Genomic DNA, 10,298 nt, shown 5'->3' with positions numbered 1-10,298 from the left:
CTTTCACCTTCCGCTATAGCTAGACGATAATAACAGTTGTCACTGGCTTCCCTTATGAGATAGGGCTCCTCCCAACTTGGGGTGAACTTAGATGGTTTTGAGAGATTCCTCTTTACATGATCCACTGCCTTAGAACCATTTGTCATTTGACAAAAATCCTGGATTTCATGGCCTTGTTGTAAGCATTGGTCATCTGTTGCTAGTACCACTGGGTATTGTTATAGGCAAGATTTCATGTCTCCTTCAAGGTTTCAAGGTTTGTAGTTCTAATTTCTGCACAAGTGGCAGCATCCATGTCTGTTTCTTGTCCATGAACAACCCTTGGGGTGGGAACCAATAGCTCAACTAGAGATATAGCCTCGGTACCATATACAAGAGAAAATGGTAATAATCTGATGGCTATTTTTCTTGAGCTTTGGTATGCCCACAAGGTTTCCAGCAGGTGTTCAATCCAGCCACCCTCATATTCATGCACCATTTTGCTGAGAATTCTTAATAGCACTCGGTTGGTAGCTTTCGCTTGACCATTGCCTTGTGGATAATAGGTAGTGGACTTGCGGTGCTTGATGTGACGATGGTCGAGTAACTTTCGAATATCCTTGTTGGCAAAAGGAGTGCCATTATCAGTAACAATCTTGTGAGGGATGTCAAATTTGCAGATTATGTGCTCTCGGATGAAATTTGCAACAGCTAGGCCTATAGCCTTCTTTAGGGGAGTGGCTTCAACCCATTTTGTAAAGTACTTGGTAGCCACTAGTATCCAAATATGGCCTTTGGATGCTGGATTGATTGGGCCTACTAGATCAAGCCCCTAAGTATGGAATGGCCAAGGAGTCATCATGTTTTGGGGGTTGGTGGGGTGAGTGTGTATGAGATTCCCATGTACTTGGCAAGTATGGCATGTCATCACACATTCAGTTGCATCCTATTTCATGGTGGGCCTGAAATACCCAAGATTGAGCAATTGTTGGAGAAATTGCTTTTTGCCTTGATGGTCACCACACTCTTTCGCATGTACCTCTTGCATGATTGATTGTGCTTCGGGGGTCCCTAGGCATCTCAAGGGTTCCCCATTAAATCCTTTTCGAAAAAGAATACCACCTTCCACAAAGTAATGAGTAGCCAATTTTCTCAAGCAATAGGCCTTCTAATGGTTGTCAGGCAGGATGCCATCTATGAGATACTCAAGAAAGGGTATACGCCAATCACCTGTGGCAAAGACTGCATATGATTCTATTTGATCAAAAGTGTATTGGCAACTAGTAAATTATTCTTAGATAGTGGCAGCTTGTTTTCTCATTTTTGGCCAGTAATATCCTGACTGCTAGAAGGCGTTTGTAAAGACTGATAGAACAGCTAGAGCCACAATATTTTTCATGAACTTCTTTTAATTGCTTAGTGGACTCATCAGGGCTTAAGCATCTAGCTAGAACTCCTCCAGGAAGATTTTTGTATAGCTCTCCTGCCATTAGAGTGTAATCTTTAAGCACCTTCAAATGATCTTTCTCATCGGGTAATAACAATGCTTCTTTAAGGGATGATTGCCAATCTGTTTATTCCAACAGTTGATCAAAGAACTCTTTTTTCAGCATTTGTATGACTGGAATGGGCCTTTTTACAATAGTGACATCTGTTGTTGCACCCTCAAAACTGACTTTTGATCCCAAGGTAGCTAAAGCATCGATGAAGCGATTGTCGAACCTTAGAGAGTGTTCAATATTGAACTCTTCAAAAGAGTCCTCCAACCTTTGAGCCATAGCTCTATATAGAGCTAAAGATGGTTCCTTGAGTGCAAAATCTCCTTTAGCTTGGCAAACAACCAGATTTGATTCTCCAATTAGTTGAAGATGTTTAATACCCATTTCACGAGCCACCGCTAGGCCCATGAGGTACGCTTTATATTTAACCATATTGTTGGTGCATGGAAAATCAAGCTTGAATGACATAGCCACTGATTCTCCGATATTCTTGGATAGGACTATTCTAGCTCCTCCTTTAGAAGTGGTAAAGGATCTATCAAAACGTAAAGTCCAAATAGCTCCAACTGTTTCCATTAGTGCAATTTCTGGCAGCTTACCAAGTACATCATCAGTAATGTTCCAGCTGTCTTCTTTAGGAAAGTTTGACAACGAATCAGCAATGGCTTGACCTCTTATAGTTGTTGGGGTGATTGCGATGATCTCAAATTCAGATAATTGTAAAAGCCATTGTGCTAGCCTTTTGAAAAGAATTGGGCGCCTCAAGAGTGAGTGGATCGAATGAGATTTTGTTAAGAGCTATACTATGTGAGCTTGCAGATAGTGACACAATTGCTGGGCAGCATATATTAGAGCAACACAAGCCCTTTTAGCCCTGGGGTAGCAGGTTTCAGCATCCTTTAGCTTTCTACTAATATAGTAAACTAGTCGCTCAATCCTTTCTTGATCATCTTGGGCTATGAGTGCCCTAATTGCTTCTTCATTGGTAACCAAATGCAGCTTGAGTGGTTTTCCTGGTATGGGTGCACATACAGTTGGCAGTCTAGTCATAAGTTGCTGCAGCTGGAGGAATGTTTGCTGGCATTTGGAAGTCCAGTGGAAGGGTTTTCCTTTTTTCAGTAGTGGTGTAAAGATAGCTGTGAGGGTAGCAAGACCTGGAATGAACTACTGGATGTATGAGAGTCTACCAAGAAAACTTTTGAGCTGCATGAGTGTAATAGGTGGCTTCATAGTAGCAATGGCTTGCACTTTGCTAGGACCAACATCTATGCCTCTTTGGTGAACAAGAAATCCCAGAAATTTTCTAGCCGTAACTCCAAAGGCATATTTGAGTGGATTCATGTGAAGCTTGTAGAGCCGACACCTTTCAAAGTCTTTTCTTAAGATAGCAAGATGATCTTCTCTTGTCTTTGACTTTACAACAATGTCTTCCACATAGTCTTCAATTTCCTTGTGCATCATATCATGAAAGATTGCGGTCATAGCCCTTTGATAGGTGGCTCTAGCATTTTTGAGATTGAAGGGCATGACGGTGTAGTAAAAGTTGCAAATAAGAGTTCTGAAGGCTGTTTTGGCTGCATCTTTGGATGACATTTTGATCTAGTTGTATCTGTTGAAACCATCCATGAATGAAAACATTGCGTGTCCAGCAGCTGAATCAATGAGCATATCCATGTTTGGAAGTGGAAATTCATCTTTGGGGCATGCTTTATTAAGATTCCAGAAGTCGACACAACATCGTATTTGTCCTTTCTTTTCTTGACCGGTACGATGTTGGAAAGCCACTTTGGATGCATGATGGGCTTGATGAACCCAGTTGTGAGGAGTTTCTAGACTTCTTGAATGATTTGAGGTTCAACATCAAGATGGAAGGTACGCATGGGCTGTACTACTGGCTTTGCCCTTGGTTCCACATTAAGAGCATGTGCTACTAGGTTGGGATCCAAACCGGGCATCTCATGGTACTCCTAAGCGAAGAAATCAATGTACTCCTTTAATAATGAAATGAGTTGAGCTTTTTCCAACGGTGGCAAAGTTACATTAACTGAAATTGGTCGCTGGACACTGGATCATCACTGAGATTAATGGTTTCTAGCTCCACATCAGGTGAAAAATTGGTCACTGCTAGAGGCTCTTCAAATGATTCTGAATGCTGGGTAGATTCTCTTCTATCGCTGGGGTTCTGTTTCTTTAGTATAGCAACATGTTGGTGTAGTGCTTGCTCCATTCAATTTGAGACATTTTTGTTTGAGACAACTAGACCCTGTGTACTTTCCTACATGATACCCCAAACGTCCATCTAGCAGCTAGACTTGCACACATCGTGGCTGTGAGACGTTGTTGGAGGTTTCCCTATGTTCTCTTTTCTTTCTCTTTTGATCAAAGAGAGATCTCATGTCTATTTCTAAATCATTCTCAATATCTTACTAGCTAGGTAATGGGATCTCAATAGGCCTTGAAGTAGAATCTTCCCCACTTGGGGTGAGCTTATCATAGAAATTAACCTTAAAGTAATGTGCCTCAGATAAATCAAATGGAGTAGGATTAGTAGGGATGCATATAGGCTTACCATTAAGTCTTCCTTTGACACATTGGTGGTAAGTGGATGGCACAAGCTTATGTTTGTGGAGCCATGGCCTCCCAAGTAAAGCATGGTAAGAAACAGGTGAGTCGATTACATGAAATTTGGTGAGAGCAACAATGGGCCCCACTTTGAGGACTAGTTGCATGCTTCTAATAATGTACTCATGAATTCTAATGAAGCCAGAAACTTCAATAGGAGCCCCAGCGATTTTGCTGAGTGGGATTACAGTTGCTTTGAGTGTGCTGGTTGGAACAAGATTAAGTGATGCATTAGTGTCGACTAGTGCCCTTCTTATGTGAACATCATTGATTTGAGCAGCAACATATAATGATCTACTATGATCAAGGTGTTGTACCTCCATATCCTTGTCGATGAAGGTAATGACATTTGTAGTCTCTAGGAAAGCTCGGCTGGCATAAGCTTCAGCTGTGAGGTAGTGTATTCTGGAGTTGGTAGCAATGGATACAAGAGCTTCGGTCACTGTTCTCCTTGACTCCTTTTTGAGCCCCAATTATTTGAACAAAGTTCGAAAGGTAGGGCTCCTTTAAAGAGGGCTCCTTTGAAGAGCGAAGATAGTTGCTAGAGGCATACTTGTACTACTAGCCATTTCATCCTCATCGCCCCTATATGAAAGAGTACAACTGTTGTGGCTTTCTCTCTGTGATGTTGAGGTAGTAGGTTCCGCTGGACCTTCTGCTTACGTGTGAGGTTTAAGGTGCCATTTGAAATCTTCTAGTGAAATGTTCTTCGGATTGCTCTACAATCTCTAGTTCCATGACTCATATATCGAGGATACCAACAATAAAAAGGCTTTTGCATGTCCTTCAGAGTAGGCTCTTAATTAGGCTTGAAAGGCATAAGCACTCCGTCAGCCATCCACTTGTCAATGACAACATTCATTTCTTCATCGGTGCATGGTATGGGAAGGCACTCCTCTGGTTCTTCCTCTTCTATTTTTCGCTTCACTCCAACCATTGGTTCACTGTTAGAGACCGTGAGAGCTTGAGGAACACTCTTCTTTTCTGACTTGGGTTTTTTAGCAGTGGAGGGTTTGACTAATACTGCTGTCTTATGAGCTTTCTGGAGTAGCTAGACAAACTGAACAATGTCAAGATTCTCCAAATGTGCCTGGTACTCATGAGACATGTTGTCAATGCAAATTTCAACAAGCTCTTGTTCTTTTTACTGCCTATAACAATCAAGAGCATCATCTCTAAATCATCAGATGAAGTTAAGGAGTCCTTTGGAGGACCTTTGCTTGATGTTGTGAAGTGTGAGGATAGTGACTTTTTCCTCCCCATGGAAATATTTTGAGTAGAAACTTTCAACCATGTCATCCCATGTGGCAATGGAACCTAGCTAGAGAGTGGAATACCATGTGTATGCACAATCGGTAAGGGATTTTAAGAACTCCTTTAGACAAAGATCTCCATTTCCAGCAAAAGGACCCATAGAATCAAGAAACTTGTTAACATGCTCAAGTGCATTCCTTTTCCAACCATCATAAAGAGTGAAGGTGGGATTATCATACTTTTTCGGGTATGGCTTGCTTAGTAACTCATATGGGTATGGTAGCCTTTAAACAAAGTGTCTTGGTTCCCTTAGCTAGCTAATTCTTTCCCTTTCTAGCAAAGCAGTGAGGTTAGATAATGTAACAAACTAAGGAGGAGAGGCATTTTGCTCACCAGATTGAGGATTTCCAGTGGCTGATCCTTTCTCTTGTTGTGTTCTGGGATCTAGAGCTCAAAGTAATGGCTGGGGTACTGGTTCTTGAGTCTCTCTCATGACTCTCATAGATTCAGCAAGTTCAAACTGGGTTTTTTGCATTCCTTGTAGCATCTCCAAGAGAAAAGAGAATCGATGGTCAGAATTCTCTTGATTAATTTCATATTGGTCAGCTTGTTCATCTTGTGTAGTTGGGTTGCAACAGCTTTGTGCTGTTGGAGGGTTGTTGTTTTGAGTCCCTTCTTGCCAGCTATTTCGCAACCTAAGAGGCATGGTGAATTCTTGACTTCAATAGGCTCCCTATTGGAGTTGCCAAAATGTCGGGGGCAGAAAAGTCTTCCTTTCGACAAATGAGATTTATGTTGGGTTATGAGCTTAAACCGAAACTTGACTATAGGCTTGAAGCATGACCCAAAGGCTATTGGGGAAGATTTGGAGAATTCGCCTTATTTTATGCCTTGGGCCTAGGTTGGAACTAACAAGGATTATGGGATGGCCCAAAAACATTACCTATAGCAGACATGTCAGCAAAACAGAAAAGCATACTGCAATAAAGAAATAGCCTAACAGTAAAATATTCCAGTAGTAAAATGAGACAGAATAGAATAAACCTCTAGCCGTTATCTATTTCACAGATTAAGGAAAATGTCTACATCTCTAAAATCATCATCCATAGGTTCTAGTGAGAAGAAGTCCTCTAATACAAGAACATGAAGGAAAAACTCTATAGTAATAATTACATTATAACCTTCAATAGTAAATGAATAAACAAACACTATGGGTTATATTATAACAAAAAATGGAGAAAGTTTAGTGTGAGATGAAGGGAGAGAGAGATTCCAGCTAGCGCAGCTAGATCATTATTATGCTAGGGTATGCTCATAGATATAGTATATGTAGTGAGTAGCGAGGATCATTTTGGTATAATGAGTTGTGTGTGTGTGTGTGTGTGTGAGAGAGAGAGAGAGAGAGAGAGAGAGAGAGAGAGAGAGAGAGAGAGAGAGAGAGTTTAGTAGAGCTACTGGGACTTTTTACTAGGAATGGACAAGAGTTTATAAGTAGAGTTGTGAGGCTTATTTGTGATCTAGGGGTTTAAAGAGGTTAGTTTCTAGGTTTGAAACTAAGAACTCAGAAGCTCAGAACCTTACTAAGAGCTTAAAGAAAATTAGGGAGAGAAAATTAGAGAAGTTTATTAAAGAGTTCTTCTTTATTGGAGTGTGTTGAAGAGAGCTCTATTTATAGTTGATTTTAAGGGGGTTTTTAGCAAATAATCTCTGCCAAAATCAGTCTCAATCTTCAGAAAATCCTTAGAAAATCGTTCCTAGGATTTGGCTAAGAGTGTTAAGTTCAGCTTTAGAATGTTCTTGATGTTTTGGGTAATAGAAGCTAGAGTTCTGACTTAGCATTAAATGCTAATTGTCCTCAGCCAGTGAGATTAGAGCATGTGTTTAGGCTAATGTTCTTGGTTGTCTGCTGCTAGTATTAGAGCTTGGGTATATTGTGTCACCCTAAGCCAGGTGTCAATCTTGGAGCCCTCTACTGGAAACTCTACTAGAGATCTCGTTGGTGCCCTCCAAACCACAGTTCCTTAAATTTTCTCATTTGGGTTCATGTGCTTGGTTCATGAACCAAAAAGTATACGTTTTTGGCATGGTAATGAGCTATTTACAAGTAATTCCAGAAGCTTCCATGGTCTATTCATGGCTGCTCTTTCTTCCTTGACCGATTATGTCGGAGAAGAGGGAGAGAATGGTTGGTTGCAGCTTCTCAGCCTTGTGTCTTATCATCATGCTCTATGTCACATCAGTAATCATGGAAATCAGCTTGGCAAGGAAGGGTGTAATGTAACGTCCTAGTCAGACCCCCCAAAAAAAGAAAAAGAAAAGTAAAGATCAGATTTTTTTTGGGTTCCCACATGCTCCACCTAACCCCACTACCCACCACTCATTTCAATCCATCTCACCCTCTCATGCCCGACAATATCACTCATTTGTTCCTTTTTTTTTTTCTTTTCACTTGAACACACTCCTCTCTACTCATATCCTCTCTCACCGGCACTTCCACACCACCACCACCACCATTTTCACCATCATTTTTTTGACAAGACCACAGGAAAAATCCTTAAGAATCCCTAAGCATCATCATACCTTTATTTGAGGTAAAATTTTCTATTCTTTTTGGTGGGTTTAATATTTTGCTTGAGGTTATATTTTTATCTAAGCTTTAATAATGATACCCATGTAATTTATGAGCATTGGAAGTGATATTTATGTGTTTTTATGTATGACTTTTGCATGGGTGGAATTATTTGATGAGTGGGTTTATGGTTTGTGCTAATGATGACTACTTAAGATTTATGTATGGTGGTAAATTTAGAGGTTTTGAGTTATAACATGTGATGGTTGGTAAATCTAATTTTTCCATTGCAATTAGGTTTATTTGGAGTTAGTTGAAGTTCTAAATTTCTTGTCTTGGAGGATATTTTGATTTTGCTTTCATGGGTCTCTTAATGATGTAGTGTAAATTTTATGGAAGCTAGTCATGATGTTGGAGATGATATTAAATGGGTTAACTTTATAAATTGGTGTTTATGCCTTGTGAAGCAATTTGTTGAGAAACTTTGGAAGTGGAATATATTAGTATTGATGAGGTTAAATACTAGGCCTGCCTAATTAAATGCTCATTTGGTAATTCCTAAATTGTAGCTAGATACAATTTTAAGCTCTATGCTTACTGTGATAGGTTTATTTGATATTGTTTAGGTTCTAGCTAATCTCCTTGGAGCTTAGAGAATTATACTTTTGCGGTTGCGAGGTAAGTAGCTTTTTAATGGGATTTTTGAAAAATAACCGTGTTGCATAAATGTTGTTTTTGGGTTAGACACTTTTGGAAACTACCTATGTAAACTATATTTTCCTAAAAACTATTGTGTTGTAACCTTAATATATATATATGATCATATATATGAAAATGCATCATATTTGGTATTGGATTTGGGGAAATGCATGAATGGTTGATATGGAAAAATGAGCACCTTTTATTTAATTTTTGATAGGGAAATCTTGGATTTTATGGTATATTAGAAAATTTAAAGATGCTTGTCTTGTTATGTGGGAAATTGATAGAAAATCTCTTGACAAGAATGAAGTTGAAAACCTTACAAACTTTTTAGAGGTTAGATTATTTAAGGTTTTTCTGAAATTACCTAAACATAAACTATGTGTTTCAAAGTAATGTAACCTGTGAGCTTTATATGGTTTTAACACCATGCCATGTGTGATTTCCTAGTGATCACTCGATTTGATTTCCATAGTCTTTGTGACAATTGAATCAAATCTAGGTCAATGCCCTTTCACTTTGGATGACGTGTTCTTCCTTGCTGCCTATGGGGGGAAGAGGTTTCTTGATTGTGTGTGGGTGAGGCTGCTATCCATGGGGCCAAAAGACCACATGCAAAAGAGATCCTATTTGACGCACTCTCTCTGCTGCCCATGGGGGGAGAGAAAAACCTTGAAGGTATGGGTGAGGCTACTGTCCATGGGGCCAAGAGTTTGCATACTAGAGAGGACAATATCATGCCAGTTATGAATGGGTGGATACCCTAATCGATCTATGTGGTAGTGTGGTATCTTTGTGATAAATTACTGTATGTTAAATTTTATGGCTTTAGAAACTATATTGTTAGTGCTCACAGATTATGGTATATAGTTTCAAGGTATTTACTTTGAGAAATTTTGTGTTTCATTATTCAATCATTCTTTTCATATCATATTACTATTATTGAAAATGGAACTTGCATTTTCCCCACCCCCATTAATTATGCTACTTACTGGGCTCTATCTCATTTCATTTTTTTATAAAATTTTCAGAGTAGGTAACAATCTTTTGAATAGCTTTTTGGTGGCTAACAGTAGTTAGACTAACTACTGATGGAGGTTGAACTTTTGTAATTGAGATATTAGATGATGTACATCTTAGAATAGGCTTGACTCATTCTTTTGTATATTATAGTGGTTGTGACTTTACTCCCACTGATAGGACAAGCTAATGTTACGTAATTATTTATTCAGACCTCTATTCTTTTGTGGCCAATGTCCTTGTAATTATTGCTTAGGGTTCTGACTTATTTTGAGAGTATATTAAATGGAATTATTATGATAATTCTTGATATTGGTACTTGATATGATTTATGTCGATTGGATTGTCAAAAAGGAAAAGTCTACAGGTACTTTGAGACGTCTTTCTCATGCTTTGGACCCTTTGGGGTTTGGGGCGTGACATGTAAGCTCAGCTGGACATGTGTCCTTTTTTGATTTGATTTGACAAGTTGAAAATGATGGCATTGGGCCCTAGCTGTCAGCTTAGTTGTGCTGAAACTTGATTAGTGCCTAGTCTAATCACTTTAGTTACTCAAGTGAACCTTGGTTGCTGGGATTAGCACATGGGCTAGGCTGTCTCAGCTGGGCCTTGCTGTTGGGCTTTTTTGGGCTTGTTCATCCTTACAAAATGAA

The 10,298-nt window shown here is 39.4% G+C and overlaps 1 protein-coding gene across 1 annotated transcript; it reads right to left on the bottom strand.

Annotated features, from left to right (window-relative positions):
- Positions 1 to 232: 232 nt before the first annotated feature.
- On the bottom strand, positions 233 to 3,071 carry LOC126691348 (uncharacterized). Its single transcript, XM_050386400.1, has 5 exons — positions 2,666 to 3,071; positions 2,283 to 2,491; positions 1,643 to 2,180; positions 1,323 to 1,549; positions 233 to 811 (listed from the first exon to the last, which is right to left on the bottom strand). The coding sequence occupies exons 1-5, from the start codon at positions 3,069 to 3,071 to the stop codon at positions 233 to 235; spliced, it is 1,959 nt and encodes a 652-aa protein (XP_050242357.1).
- Between the last annotated feature and the right edge of the window lie 7,227 nt (positions 3,072 to 10,298).

The sequence above is a fragment of the Quercus robur genome, chromosome 7 (genome assembly GCF_932294415.1).
Source record: "Quercus robur chromosome 7, dhQueRobu3.1, whole genome shotgun sequence".
Taxonomy (NCBI): domain Eukaryota; kingdom Viridiplantae; phylum Streptophyta; class Magnoliopsida; order Fagales; family Fagaceae; genus Quercus; species Quercus robur.
This window is presented reverse-complemented; position numbering and strand designations above follow the sequence as displayed.

Excerpts from the sequence above, each read along its gene's own strand:
- LOC126691348 (XM_050386400.1), bottom strand. The coding sequence starts at position 3,071 with ATGTCATCCAAAGATGCAGCCAAAACAGCCTTCAGAACTCTTATTTGC. Across the intron at positions 2,181-2,282 it reads ACTATCTGCAAGCTCACATA|ATCATCGCAATCACCCCAAC; the intron begins GTATAGCTCTTA and ends TCTGAATTTGAG. Across the intron at positions 812-1,322 it reads TTTACAAACGCCTTCTAGCA|GGGCTTGATCTAGTAGGCCC; the intron begins GTCAGGATATTA and ends TTCCATACTTAG.